Source organism: Zosterops lateralis (genome assembly GCF_965231275.1).
Source record: "Zosterops lateralis genome assembly, chromosome: 30".
Lineage (NCBI taxonomy): Eukaryota > Metazoa > Chordata > Aves > Passeriformes > Zosteropidae > Zosterops > Zosterops lateralis.
The window spans coordinates 730,700-751,555 of NC_139790.1; the positions used below are offsets into that span (position 1 = coordinate 730,700).

Genomic DNA, 20,856 nt, shown 5'->3' on the forward strand with positions numbered 1-20,856 from the left:
AGCTGCTCAGTCCACTCCAGGGCTCAGCTCAGTCCAGGGCTCAGCTCAGTCCAGGCTCAGCTCAGTCCAGGCTCAGCTCAGCTCAGGCTCAGCTCAGTCCAGGCTCAGCTCAGCTCAGTCCAGGCTCAGCTCAGTCCAGGCTCAGCTGTGGGACCCCAGAGCTCTGGAGACCAGCATCATCCTGTTAGTAAAGGAGACAATGAAGTGTTTCACAATATTTATTTTATTTTATTTTATTTTATTTTATTTTATTTTATTTTATTTTATTTTATATTTTATTTTATTTTATTTTATATTTTATTTTATTTTATTTTATTTTATTTTTTATTTTATTTTATATTTTATTTTATTTTATTTTATTTTATTTTATTTTTTCCCGTTTTTTCCACTGAGCAGAGTTTTCCCTGCCAGGGTCCATCCTGCCCTGTGGGATGACACCACAGTTCACCCCTGGGACAAGGAACCCCTGGGGAAGGGGCTCAGGGACAGGCTGGGCTCCTCCTGGGCTTGTCCTGTTGAGTTGGGCCCCACGATCCCTGTGGGTCCCTCCCAACTCAAACCATTCTTTGGTTCCCTGCTGGTCCCTGACCCCGCAGCTGAGGCTGGAAGAGCAACAGGAAACTGTTTGTGTCCAGTATCCGCCCCGAGATCCTGCAGGGCAGGACCCCTCCCACCCCCTGTGAGCCCTGCAGGGCAGGACCCCTCCCCACCCCTGTGAGCTCTGCAGGGCAGGACCCCTCCCACCCCCTGTGAGCTCTGCAGGGCAGGACCCCTCCCCACCCCTGTGAGCTCTGCAGGGCAGGACCCCTCCCCACCCCCTGTGAGCTCTGCAGGGCAGGACCCCTCCCCACCCCTGTGAGCTCTGCAGGGCAGGGCTGGGCCTCCCTCCCTCCTCAGAGGGGCTGAACCCTGGCCTGGGACCCCCTGCTCCCCCTGGGCAGCCCCCAAGGGAGAGGAGACCCCCTGCTCCCCCTGGGCAGCCCCCAAGGGAGAGGAGACCCCCTGCTCCCCCTGGGCAGCCCCCCAAGGGAGAGGAGACCCTTTTACTCAGGGACCCACAGCTCACCCAGCATGGCCCCACACAGGGACACCCCAAAACACCCCGGGGCAGCGGCCTCAGCCACCTCCTGTCACTGCACGAACCCTAAATTGGGAATTCTGCATCTCCAGGAGCTCCAGGGATTCCATCCGTGACCCTCTGAGACAACCAAATCGCTCTTCAGAGTTCCATCCTCCAAATTCCCTCCCAGAACAGTGAGGACCTTGTCCAAACCGGGCCGTGTGGAATCCCCTGCCCTGCTTGGGGGAGAGGAGCTCAACCAACACTTTCCACGCGCTTTGAGCCTGAAAGTTCGGCTTCTTTCAACTCTTTCCAAGCCCCTCTCTGTGCTTTTCCAGCCCTGATGCCTCCGGCCCAGGGGAGACAAGGCCGCCCGTTTGAAACTCCATCTCTGCAGAGCTGGAAGCCAAATCCAGCACTCCAATCCATCCCTCCCTCCCACTCCAGGGTAAAAAACCCCCTGAACTTGTGCGAGCTCAGGGAAAGACAACAAGCAGGAGAGTCTCTGGATTCCTTTCACTGGGATCCAATAAAAACCTTGGCAGGCAGCGCTGTCCTTCCTGCAGGAAAGGAGAGAGCCCAGGAATAAACACTCCGTGCCCTTTGAGGGGCTGCAGGAGGATCTGCCCGGCTTGAGCTGCTCGGGCTGTCCCGGCCTCCCACAGCTCCTGGTTCTGCTGCTTTGGCACCGCTCAGTCCCTGGGGATGAGGATGAACCGTTTTCCAGGAGGTGGAGAACAAGGAGCAGCAGCAAATAGCCCTGTCCGGGATCATCGAGGGGTTTATTTTTCTCAGAATGAGCCGTGGATGAGCTCCAGCCCCCAGGAGGGGTTTCACCACAGAGAATGTGGAGTGTTGGGGCTCTGGGGGGGCTCAGCCCCAGGAGGGGACATGGGGACACCGGGGTGACCTCAGGGGATGGCTGGGAGTCCTGGGGCAGTGACTGTGCTCTGGGGGGACAGGGAGGAGTCCCCGCGCCTGTCCCTGCCTTTCCTCAGAGGGAAATATTGACAGGGGACGGGGCTGGGGGCCCGGGGCTGCTGTTCCCTACCCGGATTTTGATGGATAAACCCAGCCTGAGGCTGCTGTTCCCGGCCCTGCCCGGCGTTTGGCGGATACAAACCCAGCCGGGGGCCCGAGCAGGCTGGTTTCATGACCGGCCCGGGGAGTTCTTTGATCCCCGTCCCGCTGGCTCCTGTCCCGTGTCCGGCCGGCCCCACCTGCCCCTGCCCTGCCCGGCCCTGGGTGGTCCGAGCCCCGGGGACCCGGACACGGGGGAGGCGTGAAAAACCCTCCGGACACGAGAAAAGTGGGTTGGGAGCTCCACGGGTGGGGAGAAGCAGCTGCGGAGGAAGGAGCAGAAATTTGGGCAGATTCCTCCTTCCTCTGCAGAGCCTTGTCCCAGCCCAGCCCGGGGTGTCCCAGCCCAGCCCGGGGTGTCCCCAGGGGTCACCAGGACCAGCTCAGCGGGAGGACAGAGGTGTCCTGTGTCCCCTGAAAGGCCCCGCTCCGGCACAGGGAGATCCCGGCAGAGCCCTGGAGAATCCTCACCTGGGCCAGGTGAGCTCACAGGGACACCGGGAGAATCCTCACCTGGGCCAGGTGAGCTCACAGGGACACCGGGAGAATCCTCACCTGGGCCAGGTGAGTTCAGGGGGACACCGGGCCTGGCAGAGCTCCGGGGAATCCTCACCTGGGCCAGGTGAGCTCACAGGGACACCGAGAGAATCCTCACCTGGGCCAGGTGAGCTGAGGGGGACACCGGGAGAATCCTCACCTGGGCCAGGTGAGCTCAGGGGAACACCGGGCCCGGCAGAGCCCAGGATGCTCCTCACCTGGGCCAGGTGAGCTCAGGGGATACCGGGAGAATCCTCACCTGGGCCAGGTGAGCTCACAGGTACCCCGTGCCCGGCCCGGCAGCGCCACCCAGCGGGGACAGTTGGGGACAGGTGACATCCCCCAGGACTGCAGAGTCCTGAGCAAACCCAATCCCGCTCTGCCGCCTTTACCCACCTCAACTCCCTCTGACCCCCCTCCTCCCTCGCCCCAGCCCCAACAGCCGCCCCAGGCTGGGGAAACACCTCGGAGGGCAATTCATTCACCACGCTGGAAGATAAAAATAACATCTTTAATAGCTTTGGAGCTGGCACAGATGGCATCGGAACTCAGCAGTGTTTATTACTAGACTATGAACCACACACACAGAGGTTGGCCCTGACCCCACGGAGACACGACAGGTCGGTGTTGGGGTTGACTCTTCTCGTTTACATTCAGCTTTTTGGAGTGAAACCGACGGCGAGGTTTGACCACACGCACACAGAGCAAAGCCTGGGGAGGACGGTCGTGCTGGCAGCCCAGCTCTCCTCCTCTCAGCAGACACGAAAAGCCCAAAATTTAGCTGGGACACGGGTTGTGAGCCTGGCCAAACAACACGGGGCAAGGCAGGAGCTTCTGCTCACACCTGAGGGGAAGGTACTGCAGGGACAGTCCTGTTTTCCTCTTCCAAGAGCAGGAAAGGATGTTAAGACACAGCCTAAAGCTCTCTCAGTGGCCAAAGGATTTGTTTTTCGGGAACCCAGAATGCAGTGGGACAAAAATAATTAATTTTGTTCAGTATTTTCCCAAGGAAAGCTCCCTGCTGCCCTGTGCTATCCTCACACAGGGTAAAGGGGATGGCACAGGCACCAAACCAGGAGGGACTCACCTTGGAAAGCAGCAGCGAGCTGGTGGCAGAGCAGAGGCCTGGCAGAAAAACCCCCATTCTGACCACAGAACAGCAGTAAAACCACTAAGGCAGGATGAAAATAATTCCCAACAACAGAGGAGGGGACAGGAAGGGAAAAGGGGGAAAAGCATTCCAGATCTGGGCAGCCACGGAGCCAGGGGAAAAGTTAATGTCAGGCTGAAAAGGGCAAAAGACACTCCCACACTTGTGATGTGCAGCCAAAGCATCACAGCAGGAGCTGAGCTGGTCACAGTCCCCTGTGCCTGTCACTCACCCTCTGCCACGGCCATGGCACGGCCCCAGCCCAGCCCAACCCTCCCACGTGCAAAACTGGTACTGGGGGAAACATTTACAGGTTTCTGGCAAGATCTGAATTTAGTCCTCAGTGAAAACAACCACCAGCACTGCTGCAGGGACACCCAATTTGCTCAGCAGCAGCTCCAGCCTGACAAACTCCTGTCTGTCTGTCCAACCCAGTTCCCCCAAAAGTCTCTGTCCTTGGTGACCCTGAGGAACCAAAACAGCCACTCCCAACCCTCAGTCTCCTTGCTGGTTACACAGATCTCCAGTTTCTAGGGGTGCTCTATAATCACAATGGAAATGAGGCTTTGCTGGCCTCTGTCCCGAGGAATTCCCTCTCCACCACCGGGATCGGGCGCCGACACGGGGGGAGGTAAAAATGCATAGTGAGGTCTCCCACAGCCAGGTCTCTCCCCTGGTGAGGCCACTGGTTCTGCCTTTAGTGCCCCTGCACTGTCAGGGCCTCTGTCTGGCCTTTGCTCCCAGCGGGGGCTTTGTTGGGATAATGCCTCTCCCCAAAGATGGTGCTCCCGATCCGGACGTTTGTGGAGCCAACCTCGATCTGGAAGAGACAAAAAAGGGGGGTCAGGGCAGGGCTGGACCACCCCACAGCCCAGCCTTGGCCCTCACAGGATGGTTCTCCTCAGACTCAGCACCCACAGCTCCACCCAGGGGCTGGTTTGGTGCCAGGGATCTCCCCCAGGACCAGCAGAGCTGCACTGGGATCTTCATCCAAAGGGAAACCTTAGAGGCCTGTGTGGGTGTCCTGGGCTGGAATTTGGGGTGCAGGCAGGTCTGTTCCCCCAGGGAAGGGACAGGGACACACTCACTGCGTGCTGGAAGTCCGTGGACATGCCCATGCTCAGCTCCACCTTGTCCAGGGGCAGGTTGAGCTTCTCACACACCTCCTGCCTCAGGGACAGCAGCACCTGCAGGGCCCAGGGGACAGCAGAGGGTCACACTGAACCTGGGCTGCCACTGCAGCTCCGTGCCAGGCTGACACTGATCCTGATCCTGATCCTGTCCCTGAGGTCTCCCTCACACAGAACATGCAATTCCCACCCTTCCCATGGAAACAGCAAACGGCCACTGGAGATTTCCCAGATTTACTGGCAACACATTGAAAATTCACCCGGGCCAGGGGCTCCAGGAGAGCAAGTGCTGCCCTGCCAAAATCCTGGCTGCAGCTTTAGAGGATGAGTGGGAGCAACACACCTGCAGTGACACTGGTGCTGAGGGCTCTGCACTGCCCTGCACAAGCTGCTCCTACATCCTGACTGGTTTAACTGGGACAGACCAACCCCAACAGCAAACCAGCCCACACAGTGACACTTTCCCCTGAGAAAATCTCACCTGGAAATCAGGATTTGGCCCCTTGCTGAGGTCGTGGCCGACGCTGCCAATGGTCATGAGCCCCACGAACTCCAGGCTGGGGCACCTGGTGAGGACGTGCTCCACTGCAGCCGCGGTGTCCCCCGGGGACAGCCCGTGCTTGCCTGGGGACAACAGGGACATCTGTGCCCAGCTCTGTCCAGGGCATCCCCTTAGACACCCTGGGACCTGAGGAAGGGAGTTTGAGCCCTGGGCAGGGGGTGTGGAGCTGGTCCAGGGGGTTTGGAGACCTTGGCACAGCCCAGGAAAACACTGGGTTTGGTTTAAGTCTCCAACACTGAGAGAGGAATTACAAACCACCAAGGGGTGAAAACAGTGGTTTAGCACAGCACAAGATGCAAAATTCAGTAGTTTTGGGGTTGATAGAATAGAGGTAAATGGGGGACACGATGGAGGAATTTGGGTGGTGCCTCGTGTCCCTCTCCTTCTCCCCCGCCCTCCATCCCCTGAGGTGGTGATGGCACAGGGCAGTGACAGTGGGTTGGGTCAGAGCAGAAATGACCCTTTTAGTGTGAGCCCTGGGCATTGGTGTGAAATTGTAAATACCCCACCCGTGGTTATCTGTATAAATGTGAGGTGACCCCCATGTCACCAAGAGCCACTCACTGTCCTCCCCACTGGTGTTGACCTGCACCATGACCTTCAGCTTCTGGGGTGACCCTTTTTTCTGCCACGAGCTGTTGACTCTGTCTGCCAGTTTCACAGAATCCACCGTTTCCAGCATGAACAGGTTTGGGACAGCTGGGGAGAAAACACAGGCTGAGGGAAGAATTCTGCTGCCACGGGGTTGTCTGCACCTACAACAGGCATTTGTTGAGTTCATTGTTTCAGAGAATCATGAAATATCCTGAGCTGGAAGGGATCCCCAGGAATGATTGAGTCCAACTGCTGTCCCTGCACAGACACCCCAAAAACCTCACCCTGGGCATCCCTGGCAGAGCTGTCCAAACCCTCCTGGAGCTCTGGGGCTGTGCCTGTTCCATGGGGAGCCTGGCAGAGCCCAGAACCCTCTGGGGGAAGACCCTGAGCCTCTCTGACACATCAGAACACTGGAGATCACTGCCCACACAAAACCAGGACTTACCAATGAGCTTGTTGACATTGTTCTTCTGCAGGTGGCCAATAAAATGCCACTTGATGTCCGGACAGGACGACAGAATCTGAAAGCAGAGGGAACACTCAGGTTTGAACAACAATCCCCTCTTCCCCCACACAGCCTTAGTTTGCCCACAACCAAATACCAGACAGCCAATTTTCTTTGTTTGTTGACCCTGAAAGGCTCAGCCTGTGGTTGTGCTGAGGTTGAGCCTGGACAGGGGTGGGTTTGTGGCTGCAGGGAGTGCTGTCCATGGGAACAGCAAAGGCAAAGCTCTTTTGCAACAGCCATAAAATGAGATTTTCCCCTAACTGAGCATTAACTTTTTTTTTTTTTTTTTTTTTTAAACAAGGGCTGTGCTTCTCCTGAAGAGAGCACAAAAGGCAGAGCAGTGTGCAGACAAATCATGGCTAAGGCAGATGTGTGTCCCCAGACTCCTCTGGAGCCAGCCAGGCAGGAGGGGAATGGGGCAGGGGCAGTGAGCCAGGAATAACCCACCATTTATCTGCAGAGATAAGGATCCAACCAAAGCCCTGACAAAGCCCAGGACTTTGACTGAACAGCTCTCAGGACACAGCTATACATGGGCAGAAAACATGAAGGGAACCATGGGCTTACTCTGGAGTCTGAGGCCTTTTCCAGCAGCTCCTGGACCTGGGAGAAGGAAGGAGAATTCTGTTAAACCCACACAGGATTGGTTGGGGTCTTTGGGGCCAACCTGAGCCTCAAAAACACGAGGCCAGGGAATGATGAAACCCACAGAGCCACCCAAACCGGGCTGGCCCAAACCTCCAGGAGGAATTTCTTCACACAAAGGGTTGTTAAACACTGGAAGGGGCTGCCCAGGGAGGTGTTGGAGTCCCTGGAGGTGCCCAAGGAAGGACTCGGGGTGGGGAACTCAGAGCTCTGGGCTGGGTGACAAGGTGGGGACTGGGCACAGCTTGATGACCTTAAAGGGCTTTTCCAACCAGGATGTTTGTGGGGTTCTGTGCCCTCCACAGGAGCCTTTTCCAGCCCTGCTGACCCTTCCCCAGCCCCGCTGACCCTCTCCATCCCCCCCGGACACTCTCCATCCCCCCGGACACTCACGTAGTTCTCCCCGAAGCTGCGCTGCCCGTGGCTATAGGCCTCCATCACCATCTCTGCAGGTTTGGTCTTGCTGACGGCCACGAGCCGCGGCTGCACGGCCGGGAGCCCCTGCGGGAACACAGCGGGGTGAGCGCCGGGCCCAGGAACCCTCCGGGGATGTTGGGGGGGAACAGATGGGGCTGGCCCCGCTGGGGGAGTGGGGACTGTGGGGATAGGGAGTCCTGGCTCCTTTGCCGGGGGGTTTGGGCACCCAAAGCTGTGGTGCGCTCCTCCCGGTGGCACTGCTGGTGTGTCCCCATAGTCACCGCTGACCTGTGCCCACAATGGGACATGTCCTGGTGGCACTGCGGGTGTCCCCACTGTCACCGGTGACCTGTGCCCGTGGTGGAACATGTCCTGGTGGCACTGCGGGTCTGTCCCCATGGTGGGACATGTCCCGGTGGCACTGCAGGTCTGTCTCCATCCATGGTCACCGCTATCTGTGCCCACGGTGGGACATGTCCCGGTGGCACTGCGGGTCTGTCCCCACTGTCACCGGTGACCTGTGCCCGTGGTGGGACATGTCCCTGGGGCATTGCGGGACTGTCCCCACGGTCACCAGTCACCTGTGCCCACAATGGAACATGTTCTGGTGGCACTGTCGGTCTGTGTCCCCATGGTCACCACTGACCTGTGCCCATGGCAGGACAGGTCCCGGTGGCACCCTGGGTCTGTCCCCACTGTCCCCACTGTCACCGCTGACCTGTGCCGGTGGCACTGGGTGTCTGTGTCCCCTCAGTCACCACTGACCCGTCCCGGTGACACCTCGGGCCTGTCCCCACTGTCACCGCTGACCCGTCCCGGTGTCACTCCGGCTCTGTCCCCTCAGTCCCCGCTGACCCGCCCTCAGGGCCCGGGCCCGTCCTCACGCTGACAGAGGCCTGTCACCGCGGCAGCCACCCCACCCTCGCGGGTCCCGCCGTGTTCCCCGTGTCCCCCCCGGTGTCCCCTCACCTGCGGCCGCCGTGCCGCCGCCTGCTGCACCTGCTCGGTGACAGCGCGGAGCGCGGGGCCCAGCCCGTCCCCGGCGGCCATGCCGGCTCTCCACATCCCCCTGAGGCCGCCACTTCCGCCACACACCGCGCCCCGCCCCCGCGCTCAGCCAATCGCATCGCTCCAAACAGCGGCGGCAGCCAATGGCATCGCTCCAAACAGCGGCGGCAGCCAATGGGAGCGGCGGGGCGGGGATTAGCGCCGCCATGTTGGGAAGGTCGCGGGCGCCATGGCGGCCTCAGGGGGATGGCGGGTTCCCCTGTTTGTCCCTTTCCCCTAATTTGGTGACAAATCCAAATTATTCCGTGTCCGGAGTAAAGGCAGCGAGCGCCCCAGCCAGCCCACCCACCCCGCTGCTCCGGTCCTGGCCACCCTCAATAATCAGGTTGTTATCTCTGCATGAGGGGCCTCCCAAAGTGTGAATTTCTGTTATTGCGTGGGAAAAAAGGGTCAAAAAACAACCCAGGGCACGGAGCTGGTGCTGCAGGCCCCGTGTGAGGTGTGGGGGATGCCTGGGCAATGCTGGGGGTCATTTACCAGGGAAATGGGAAACAACCGGCTGGAACCATTAACTCAAATATTTGTCTTTAATGTCACAACTCCCCTGTCCCTCTGCAGATTCTGTGTTTGCACAGCTGGGTAAAAACACCCACAAGGTTCCTGCCCTTTGTCTGGTAAAACATGACAAGGATTTTGTGCAGATTTTACCCAAATTCAGGTGTTTTGCTGCTCTGGGCTGGTTCTTGTGGTTTTCTCTCATTCCAGAGCAAAGCAGGGCCTGAAAACCCGGAATTCCTTGGATAAAAACAACTCTGATCCTTCTTCTTCCATTTTCCTCCTCCCTGGAGAAGGAGAACCAGCCTTTCCCCAGAGCTCCCCACTCCCACCTCAATATTCCCTCTGGAAAATCCACCCCAGCAAATAAATCTACACCTGATATCCCACAAATATCCCCAAAAATTCACCCCCAAACCCTGACATTAAAACTGGGAAAATTTTAAAATTGAAGGCCATTTTATTGTCATAGCAAATACCAAAATAAAAAGGCTTTGAGTTGAGTACATCAGAAGGTCCAAGGCTGCCCTGACAGAGCATTTCCACCCTCCCAGGTACCACAAACCTCTGATCCCTTTGCTATAAAGTGGGTTTAAAGTTCAGATTTTCATCTCAGGATTAGAGAAACAGAGGGAATAAAGGTTTACATGGAGAGACAGATCCACTCTGGAAAATTCAGGATATTTTACAGTGAAGAGACCTGAATGAAGACACAACAATTAACAACTGGCTTGTGAAGACTGATAACACTCTCACCTTGGCTTTTGCTTTTTTACTCTTAGTAAAAAATTAATTTAACTAAATTTAACTAAATCATGCTAATACTTGAGCAGTCAGGGTTTTAATTAAAAAAAAAAAAATCATTAAGAGCTCTTTATCCCAAACTATTGTCTTGCTGTGAAATCACACATAAAATAAAAACCACTTTGGCTTAGTTGGGTCTTTTCATTAGTGAAAAAAATACTTGTGGTAAAAGGAGGTGTTAGTTGTTGATGGAAACCTTGAGCACAAACATAGAACAATCTCAAAGGAGCTCATCCTCATGGCTGAACTTCTGCTGTTCCCTGTTAAAATCTGCCTGCACAGACCTGGTTATGAGTCAGGAAAATCAGGAAAATCCCTGGGGATTTTGGGTCTGGAGATGAGATTTCCCTTAACTCCTATTTCCCAAAAAACCCCCCCCCAAAAAAACAAAACAAAACAAAACAAAACAAAACAAAACAAAACAAAACCAAACCACAAAAAACCAAAGATGGGACTTTTCTCCAGCAGAAACTGATGCTTCATTTCCATTTTGCATTTTCAAGCATCAAAACAGGGAAAAGTGCTGTAAAAATCTGGAGCTGAGATTCATCTGAGCTCTCTCAGAGCGGCACAGACTGAGGAAGGTTCAAACACTGAAAGGTGAGACCAGGGGAGGAACAATTTGGGGCAGGAGCTGTGGATGCACCTGGTCTGTGACAGGGAGCACTGGCCTCAAATTGTATCAGCAATTCATCACCAGCCTCTGCTGCCAAATGCAGATGGATTTAGGGAAAGAAATAATGTTTTCTCTCTAGGCCTGGACTTTTTATCCTGCAATTTTGCTTTGAAAACAAAGTCCTGTTCTCTCCTTGTGTTTGGGATGTGAGGAACTGAGCAGCTCTGCAGGGGAAGGAACATTCTGTCATTGCTCTGACAGAAAAAAAAGGGAAATACATCTTTGGGTGGTTTATTCTCTGCCCTGTGACCTTTCAGGATCATGGTTTGTCCTTTGACAGGGAAATCTTCCTTCCCCAGGTCCCTCCAGCCCCAATCCCACAGGAGGAGCTCAGTTCTGCTCTCCTCAGCCCCCCTGAAGGTCCTTCTTCAGTCAGACACTAAACACTGACCTCCAGCTGCTCCCACAGGGCAGATAAACTGAAAAAACCTGTCTGCTCACCCCAGCAGCTGCTCCCCAGAAAGGCCTTTTGTCAAGTCAGGCTCCCTGAGACAAAAAATCCTTCCCTCCCTGGTTTTCTATGACAAAATTTCCATAGTTTCACTGAAATTCCCTCCCAGCTCTGCACTCCAGGGCTCTGCCCACTGCTGGGAAAACCCTCCTGTGCCCCACAGAGACACGACAAAATGGAAAACAAAGCAGGGTCAGGACGTAGAAAATGCAGAGTTTGGGTCACTCCCTGCGTGACGTGGTCTAAGGCTTCGATCTCCCCTCTCCCTGTGAGTGGGAACCTGCAGGATTCCAGCTGGGGTCACCTCCTGTGGGCTCAGCAGCCACTTGTAGTGTACAAAAATCTAGCACCTTGTTTTCAGAGGGGATTGAAATAAAATACTTGGAATTTTCAGTAAAAAAAAAAAAAAAAAAAAAAGAAAAAAACCCAAAACAAGTTGTAGCAGCAATTCCCCTCCCCTCTAAAACCTCAACGTTTCTTGACCTGCAAAACTGCTATGAAGCATTTCAATCCCAAATTAGGTTCCCACTCAGCTGATAGCCCTGACAGCCTCTCCCAAATCCTTGCTCTGGGGAGGTGCAGCTACAGAACAGCTGGAGCTTAGAAATTACCAGAAAACCCACCCCATAAATACCCAAATCCTTGTGTCTAATTGTCATACAAAAGATTGAAAGGATTAAATCTGATTCATCTCTTTTCAGCACAGGAAAAAAAGGAGGGGGGGAAAGGAAAAAGGATTTCCCAGTTCATGATTTTTTTTTTTTTTGCTATAAAATGAATAGAAATCTTTCTTTTTCAGTTGATGTTGTGAAGCAGCTTTGTGTCCTCGCTGGTTCCTGCCCCATCCTCCTCTGGGATTCCTTCTGCCAGTCCCTCTGCAGACTTGCCCTGGTTCCCTGCAGAGTCCATGAACATGTTGGGGATGTCTTTGCCAAAGTAGATCTTGCTGTTGGCTGCGATTGCCTTGTACTTCATCAGCTGCAAATACTCGGGAGTCAACTTGAGCTGCGCGGAGAGAAAACGGGTCACGGCGGCTCGGGGGGTGGGAAAAGGGAATTCCTGCCACCAGCACTGCAGGGACACACTGTCCACGAGGGCAGCAGGCACAGCCAGCCCTCCACAGGGGGAACAGGGAGTGCCCAGGGCCAGGATTGTCCTCAGCAGGGCTGAGGGAAGCTCTAAACCCCGAAAGGGCAGAGGGAAATGAGATGGGAAACGTGATGGGGATGCTCAGAGCACATCACTCACTGCAGCCTTTGCATGGAGAGCTGGTGAGGAGGGAACAGCTCAGAGCTGCTGAGGAGGGGAAGAGCTCAGGGAGCTGCTGAGGAGGGAACAGCTCAGAGCTGCTGAGGAGGGGAAGAGCTCAGGGAGCTGCTGAGGAGGGAACAGCTCACAGAGCTGCTGAGGAAGGAACAGCTCACAGAGCTGCTGAGGAGGGGAAACATCCCTGGCTCTTTTCCAGGGAGCAGATCCTCCACTGTGTCTGGGTGAGAGGAGCTCACTCCTCCAGGATAATGACACTGGATGGAACAAGTGGCACAAATCCTGTGCACAAACAGCCCCAGCCCCTTCTCTCTGACCACCACACAACTGAGATTTCCTGCTGGGGTGTCCTGGCACTTTGCTGCAGGCAGGAACACACCTGCCACTTCTATCCATGTCATTTCTCTGTTTCCAGCATGGATTTTTTTTGTTGTTTTTACTCCTGCAGTAGCGAGGCTCTTCCAGGGTGTGTGAGACCAGCCCTGTTTGCTCTTTCCCTGCCCTGTGGTTTGTTCTGTCACCCTGGAGCTCTCCCTGCCAGCCTGAGACTGGAATGGAACCACATTTCTCATCACCACAGCGTGAAAGGGGCAGCACTGAGAGGGATATTCTATTGCCATAATACCAAGCCTTCTGATGATAGTTTATATACTTTCCCTCAAAGTTTCACAAAATAATCTATATTGTTTTCATTCCTCTCGGTGATGGAATTCTGTATTGACCACTGGGGTCAGAGAGGTTTTCCTCTCAATGACCAATCCTTGACCAAACCCCAAATACAATATAAACCCTAAATCATAATAAATTATCTTCTTTTCCCTGCTTCTACCTGACGGGTGAGTGTGGTTCATTTCATGTCTGTAACTGTGACAATATTCCACAGAGAGCACCTGGCAGAGCAGAGATTCCACATTCCCTGACACTCATCTGCCCAGAGATCAAAATTAACTCACAAATAATTGCTGACTAATTGTTTCAGATGAAAGCTCTGCTGAGAGGAGATGGCCTTGTTTTGCTTTTTGATTTAAACACTGATCCCTGTGCTGAGCATTTCCCCACAGAGGGAAGGACAGTACCTTGTTGGCCTCGGCCACCTTCATGGCAGTGTAACACTCTGCATCAGCTCTGGCCTTCTCTCGTGCAAGGAATGCAGCATCTGGAAGCAAACACAGGCTCTGAGTCATGTTTTTATCCCCAGCCACGTTATTAGAACCCTCTGCAGAAAGTGGCCACTCCTGAAGTGCACAGGACACAACCCAAGGGAAGGGAGGGAACAAAATGGGGAAAAAAAATTGAGATTTTTGCTCCAGAATTTTTGCTCAATTGAGATTGAGCTCCAGAAATGGGAGCTCAATTTACAGCTAAAAGGCTGCAGGACCAGAGCATTAATAACGAAATTGCATCTGCAACTGCAGAGCTCAAAGGACTTGACAAACATCAGGGTTTGATTATCCCCATCACGTGGGCTGAACTCAGCCTTTCTTCTCCAGCCAGGGCTGACTCTGGTGCTGAAACTCAGCAGCTGCTCCCCTGCAGACGGGGGGTTTGCCCACAGCCTCTGCCCAGGGCCCAGAACAGCCCCAGCAGATGAGATTCCCAGCTCTGTGCCTGCAGATGTGGTTCCCAGATGGGATTTGGGGTGCACAGATGAAGGTTCTGGCGTGCAGAGCAGGGGATTTTAACCTTTGCAGGCTCTGTGCCTTGCACAGATGAAGGTTCTGGTGGGATTTTAACCTTTGCAGGCTCTGTGCCTTGCACAGATGAAGGTTCTGGTGGGATTTTAACCTTTGCAGGCTCTGTCCCTTGTACAGAGATTGGAGAGTTTTTCTCTGCTGCACCAACAGCTGCTCCAGGTTCTGTGGAGACTGAAATTCCTGACTCCTGGCAGAGACACTGAAGGAAAGGAACATTTCTCCTTTCTGTATTGAATTCCTTTTCCCTCTCTGCCTCTGTATCCATGCAGGGATAATGATGGTTATCAGGGCACCACGTTAAGGATAAAATGAGTGGAATCCTGTTCATTGGAGCCACCCCATTGCACAACAGGAGTCTGGGGCTGAGAGCTGTAGAGCTGCATAAATAATTCTGTTTACTTCCCCCTGCAGTGAGCCCTGTGAGCTGCTGCACTTAAAGATCCCATAAACAGCAGGATGGTCTGGCCCACAACTTCCTGTCCTGGCTAAAAGGACAGGCTGGTCCCAGCCAGGGACACCAGGAGAAAAGGAGGAGGCAGGAATCCTCTGCCAGCACAGGGCCAGGCTGAGGGGTGACAAAGTTATAAGGAATAAATCCCATTGTATTTCTGCAAGGAACTTCTTAATGATCTGTAAAACTCTTAATTGGCTCCTCAGTGGCTTCTGCAAAGCTGGTCAGGGCCTCTGATGAATGTAAGAGGGAAAAAAGGCATTGCCACTCCCCAGCTGGGATTGCAGAGCCCTCTCCACGCCCTGGAGTTTTTTTTTGACAAAGAATTGTAGCAGATGGGTGAGGGAACATCTGAAGTTCAAACTCCTACAAAGATCACCTTGAGAGAGGGAGTTTCAAGGAGCACAAACTGCAAAGAAATTCCTGTTCCTGTCTCTGGTCAAGAACTTCAGCCTGGACTGAAGAACTGTCAACACAGACTTTCAGGATTGAACTTTACTGCAAAGTTCACCCTCCACTCACCTTCAATCTCTGAAATTCTCTTCTCTGTCTCCTTTTCCATCACCTTCTGCCCATAGGTTATTTCAGCCACTTGTGCAATCTTTTCTGCCTCTGGAATGAGAACAAGAACACGCCCACGCTGCCATCCCACACCTGTGCCCAGTGCCAGCAGCAGCCTCAGCCTGCAAATCCCTCACCCTGCAAAACCCTGACCCTGCAAATCCCTCACCCTGCAAAACCCTCATCACCCTGCAAAACCCTGACCCTGCAAAACCCTCCCCCTGCAAAACCCTCATCACCCTGCAAAACCCTCCCCCTGCAAAACCCTCACCCTGCAAAGCCCTCCCCCTGCAAAACCCTCATCCCCCTGCAAAACCCTCACCACCCTGCAAAACCCTCACCACCCTGCAAAACCCTCACCACCCTGCAAAACCCTCACCACCCTGCAAAACCCTCACCACCCTGCAAAACCCTCACCACCCTGCAAAACCCTCACCCTGCAAAGCCCTCCCCCTGCAAAACACTCACCCTGCAAAACCCTCCCTCACCACCCACTTCAGGTGGAAACCAACGGTGGGAAGAATTTCCAGCCCGCAGGAAAACAAAGCTGGAAAACTCCTGAGCTTCTCTGGGAAAAGTTTCAGCTCAGAGAAGGTCCCAGAGGGGACCAGGAGCATCCCTCCCTCCCTGTCCCCTGTCCCAGCCCAGGCTCACAGACCGATCAGGGCTTTCTTCCTCTCCGTCTCTGCCTCCTTCTCCACCACCTTCTGCTTCTGTGCTGCAATCAGCAGCTTTGTCTTCTCACTCTCCCTGGGGAGCAGGAGAAACCAGTTAAAGCCAGGAGCTGCCCACCACATCCCCAGGAGGAGCTGGTGGCTCTCCAGCGTGGCCAGGGCGGGTGGGATCAGCAATGGCAGGGCAGGAACCTGCACAGAGATTTTTGTCTAAATCAGAGTTTTCTTTCCTCCCCTCCACTGCAGGAGGAGTTTGACACAGTCCCTGCAGGCTGCCCTGGTGCCTTTTCTGTCTTACTGGTTTTTACTGACATTCATAAGAGTTTTTAAGTGAACATAAATAAAAAATCAGCTTCTAATCAGAGAAGAGACTCTGGAGTCTCTGTCAACACGTCCTGCTGTATTTATGGCACCAGAACACAGGTTTATCTGGGGCCTCCTGCCCTGACCACAGCACACAAAGCCCCAAAAGGTGCCAGGCAGTGCTGGGGGAGCAGGATGGATCACAGGGATCCTGTCCTGGCTGAGCAAACTGCTGGCAGAGGGCTCAGGGTGTGTCTGGCTGGCCCAGGGCAGCTCCAGGGCACTGCACGGGGATCAGCACAGCCAAGTGCTGTCAAAGAAAAGTGATTTCAAAGCTTTGCAAGCCCTCAGCTTGTTGAATCAACAGTTTCTGTGTCCCAGTCAAACAAGAGGATTAGTGGTGAAATCCATCCCTCAGCCACAGCTCTGAGCACGGGGCCAGGCACTGGGGGAAGGATTTGCCCCAGGGAAAACCATTCCTGTGCTCAGGGGGGCTCCAGGGGAGGGCCCAGCCCCTTCCTGAGGGGCAGCACGAGGCTGAGGGCACCACAATCCCCCCAATCTGCCCTTTGTGGATCCCCCTGGGAACACTCAGGCACTTACATGAGCTCGTAATTCCTCCGGATGGTCTCGGGGATGTTTGGCTTTGTAACTCGAACTGCCTGGGGACACAGAGAGACACAGGAGGACGTGGGCCAGCAGCCAGGTGGGCCCTGGGGCTGCAGGGGGCTGGGGGTGGCACTGGGGGTGTCCTCTGCCACCAGAGCTGCACAAACTGTGACCAAACCCCACAGAGAAACAGCTCCTGCTGTGACAGGAGATGTAACTGGGGAAACCAGCACCCAGAGCAACTCCAGGAGAAACTCAGCACATCAAAACTGGGAGGGGACAGGGAGGAGGCTGTTCCCACTCCTCAGGTTAAATGAAATCTGTGCTGTAAAGCTCTTTCCTGAACAAATCTCAGTTTCTTGTTTTCTTTTAGCCCTTTCCCCTCTTCATAATCTGTCCCTTCAGTGTCAAACCTTAATTACCCATATAATTAATCAAACCCTGATTACCTGTATAATCAATCAAACCCCGATTACCTGTATAATCAATCAAACCCCGATTACCTGTATAATCAATCCAGGGGCCATGGTGGTCAGGTCTTGCTGCAAGGCCAGTTTAAGGTTTTCATCAATTTGATCTGATTGGGGAAGAAAAGAAAAAAGGGAATGGAACATCCCCCAGGGCAGTTTTGCTGTGACAGTGAGCTGGGGTGGCTCACACTCCTCATTCCTGGAAAACACAAATGGGAGTTGGATGTGCAATTTGGGCTGACCCTGATGCAGGTTCCAGCTCCAACCCCAGGACACAGCACAGGAATGTGGAAGGATGGAAGGAAACCCTCCAGTTTCCCAAAACCTGCACTCTGGAATCTTCCTGAGCCACCTGCAGCATCTTCACAACAAGGAATTTGTGCTCTGAGCCCCTTCCCCAACCAGACCCTGAAGGGAGGAGGTAAATCCTGACTGATCCTGACCTGCCCCAGGACACAAAAGGAGCAAAAGGAGAGGCAGGAATGGGGAATGGCAGCCCCAGTGACTTTAACAGGCTGCAAAAATCACCAGCAACGTCCCCTTGGCTCCAGGAGCCCCAGAACTGCAGCGTGGCTGAGGATTTCAAAAGGAAACACAGCCCAAAGCCCTGCTCTGATGAAAGCTCTGAGGAGGGCACTGCTTCCAGCTGGGGCCTGCTGGGAAGTGCAGAGGGGAAAAAAAATCAAACTGTAATGGCTTTGAGAGGGATCACATCACACTCCTGGGCTGTTTGCTTTGGTCCCAGTTTCCTCTCTGGAGCTCAGGCTGCTCCTGAAGCCCAGCCAGGAGTTTTGGAGAGCAGCTGCTGTCAGTTCTCTGCACCTGCTGGCAGATGTGGGGTGAGGGGCTCAGAGGGGCTGTGCCCCACTGCAGAGCCCCAGCCAGCCCAGCCCAGCCTGGGGGCTCCAGGGGGTTGTACAGGCTCCTCCTGTGCAGAGGGAGGGCTTTGAGACCATCTCAAGCAGCAGCTGTTGACATCTGGAGCCTCCATGGGCAGGAGCCTGCCCCAGCTGCCAGCAGGGACTGGGGGAACTGGGGGGGACTGGGGGGATCCCAGGCCTGTAATTTGTGTGGGAAGGGGAATCCAGGCTCCTTGGAAAGGGCAGGCTGGAGAGAACAGGAGCCTGCAAACACCCCAGGCACAAACCCTGCCCTGCTGGGCCCCCCAAACCATCCCCAGCCCTGCCCAGAGCTGACAGGCTGTGGGGATTTCCTGCCAGCCCAGAGCCAGAACAAAACACTCAGCACTGGCAGCCAATCCCACCAAGAAATCACAGCTTTTCCTCATCTCCCCTGCCCCACGTCCCCCAGGATTCCTGCTGGGAAGGTCAGCAGCTCCTGCCAGCCCTCCTGGAGTGTGTGGGCACTGCAGTTTGGGCTCAGGCTGTGACTGCACAGAGCCCCAGCCTGGTGTTCCCTCTGGATCAGAGAGCCCTGGGGCTGATCCAATCCCTCACAGCTGCTGCACAGGCAGAGAATCCCACAGAATTCCTGCTCCCTTCCCTAAAGGGAGGCTCCTGACAGAGCTGGGGTTTATTGTTACAACACACTGAAACATTCAGCTCCAAAAGATAACAGGGATAAACGGTGGCAGCTGCTCAAAAACACAACTCCGAGCAGAGCCAACGTGGGATTAATGAATAAAAACCATCATTTGGGGGGTTCTGCACTCACATCCCAAAGGGAGAACGCCCAGAACAGCAGCCCAGCTCACCAAAGAGCTCGATGTACACCTCCTGCAGGGTGTGCACGCTGCAGAACTGGTTCAGCTCGTGGTGGATCTTGTTGAAGATGAGAGCCTTGTCGTAGTCAGCCGTGTAGTTCTTGACGATGTCGTACACTGGGGGAGGAGAGAACACAGGGATGGGGCACAGGGATGGGCACAGGGAGCAGGGAAAGGAGCCTGGGAACTCTCAGAGAAAACCCTGGAGCTCAGTCCCAGGGAAAGGAGAGACTCTCCTTGCTCCCAAAGCCTCTGGTCAGGGCAGGTTTATTTAGTACCAGCATTTTGTGGCCCTTTCAGCAATATCTGTGCCCTGCCCTGAGAACAGGAGGGTCTGAGGCAGCCCCAGCAGGGTCTGAAGCAGCTCCAGGCTGTGCTGGGACTGCACAAACACACACAGAGCTCCCCTGCTGAGCCAGGCACTAAAATCCAAAAGATTTTGGGGCAAAAGCTGCCCAGGTGGTGTCCCTGGGCTGCAGAGGAGCATTTTCTCCCCCTGCACACTCCAAGCTCAGAGGGAATGGGATAACACAGGGGATAAAAACAATAAACACCCCAAATTTCCAGAGAGGGGCTCAGAGGGGACACCCCGAGCTCAGGGGACACCTGTGGGACTCCCCAGCTCCCAACCAGACACTTCCACAGGCTCTGCCCCTCCTGTCCCCTCCTGTCCCCAGCTCCAGCTCTGCCCCTCCTGTCCGCCTGCCCTAAGCACAGCCCCTCCTGTCCCCCGCCCACCCCCGGTGACTCACCCGCGCTCTGGATGAGGAAATTCACCACCTCGATCCTGTCGAAATAAATCATCACTCCCCCACTGCAAAGGGAGCAAACAAACAATGACATTTGCTGCAGGGTGAGGAGACTCTCCCCTCTGGGGGTGGGGGGATGAGCGTGGGACCCACCCCAGCCCGCTCAGCACCCCAAAAATCGCGGGGAGGCGGCACTGACAGCCCTGGGGGGGTCTCACTGACCTGCAGAGCCCCCCAGTGACCCCAGTTTGGGGGAGTTCAGTCTCTGGGGAGCTCCCAGCCGGGCTGAAGGGCTGGGGAAGGTCAGAATTGATCCTCTCACCTGGTGCCACACGGGACATTCTTCACCTCGTCCGTCTGCAGCGTGGTCTGCGGGGGATTGAAGGAAAGCGCCTTAAGGGAGGCATTTCCCGGGTACAAATCCCGCAGTCCCGGGGCTCTGACACCGCCAGGACCCCCCAGGAGGAGCCGCCCCCGCCTCGCCCCGTCCAGGCCTCACCGGGCCCGTCCCGAGGCCTGTCCCGGTCCCGGCCCGGTGTGACCCCCCCGGGCCCGCGCCCTGCAGCACCTGCACTGACTTGTAGGACGTGATGAAGGGCAGCATGAGGTGGAAGCCGGGCCCGCTGGTGGAGGTCAGCAACGCGCCGCCGCTACGGGAAATAAAGAGAGACAGGGAGAGAGAACCGTGAGCGGCGGCGGCGGGGCGGGTGAGCGGGGCCCTCTCCTCGCAGCGGACCCCGCCGGGCCCGTCTCACCGGTAATAGACGCCGATGTGACCCTCGTCGATCTTGTGCACGGCGGAGAGCAGCGCGGCGGCCGCCACGCCGAGGGCCAGGGCGGCGATGGCGCCGAGCTGGGCCATGCCCGGCACCGGCGGGACCGGCGGCGCGCCTCTGACGTCATCACAGCGCGACCGCCCCGCCGCTGCCGCCGCCGCCAGGGGGCGATGGAGGAGCGGGGATTGAGGTTCAGGAGACCGCGGGTTCGAGACCCGCGCGGGGTTTGGGAAACAGAGAATAATGTGGTGAGTGTCAGAAAATACATCGATATGGGATATTTCCTCCTTTTCCTCATTTCTCACAGCTGGAAACGGCCCACAGGATGATCCAGCCCAATTCCTGGCTCTGCACAGACACCTCAACAATCCCAGCCTGTCCTTACAGCATCCTCTAAATA

At 55.2% G+C, this 20,856-nt stretch overlaps 2 protein-coding genes across 3 annotated transcripts; both read right to left on the bottom strand.

Moving 5' to 3' along the window:
• Positions 1-3,169: 3,169 nt before the first annotated feature.
• On the bottom strand, positions 3,170-8,751 carry PLPBP (pyridoxal phosphate binding protein; the record flags this gene model as incomplete). Its single annotated transcript, XM_083880343.1, has 8 exons — positions 3,170-4,647; positions 4,916-5,014; positions 5,439-5,581; positions 6,084-6,218; positions 6,562-6,637; positions 7,192-7,227; positions 7,663-7,770; positions 8,656-8,751. 8 exons carry the CDS (start codon positions 8,749-8,751, stop codon positions 4,525-4,527), a joined length of 816 nt encoding a protein of 271 aa, XP_083736469.1. The 3' UTR covers positions 3,170-4,524.
• A 938-nt stretch (positions 8,752-9,689) lies between these two features.
• Positions 9,690-20,552, bottom strand: ERLIN2 (ER lipid raft associated 2). 2 transcript variants are annotated; one of them, XM_083880436.1, is made up of 11 exons: positions 20,436-20,552; positions 20,259-20,330; positions 20,003-20,049; positions 19,684-19,745; positions 18,923-19,048; positions 17,242-17,315; positions 16,733-16,791; positions 15,811-15,902; positions 15,114-15,203; positions 13,523-13,602; positions 9,690-12,185 (listed from the first exon to the last, which is right to left on the bottom strand). In XM_083880436.1, exons 4-11 carry the CDS (start codon positions 19,733-19,735, stop codon positions 11,976-11,978), a joined length of 783 nt encoding a protein of 260 aa, XP_083736562.1. In that variant the 5' UTR covers positions 19,736-19,745; positions 20,003-20,049; positions 20,259-20,330; positions 20,436-20,552; the 3' UTR covers positions 9,690-11,975. The 2 variants fall into 2 exon arrangements, with proteins under 2 accessions (XP_083736562.1, XP_083736561.1); XM_083880435.1 differs by having other exon boundaries at positions 20,249-20,330.
• Between the last annotated feature and the right edge of the window lie 304 nt (positions 20,553-20,856).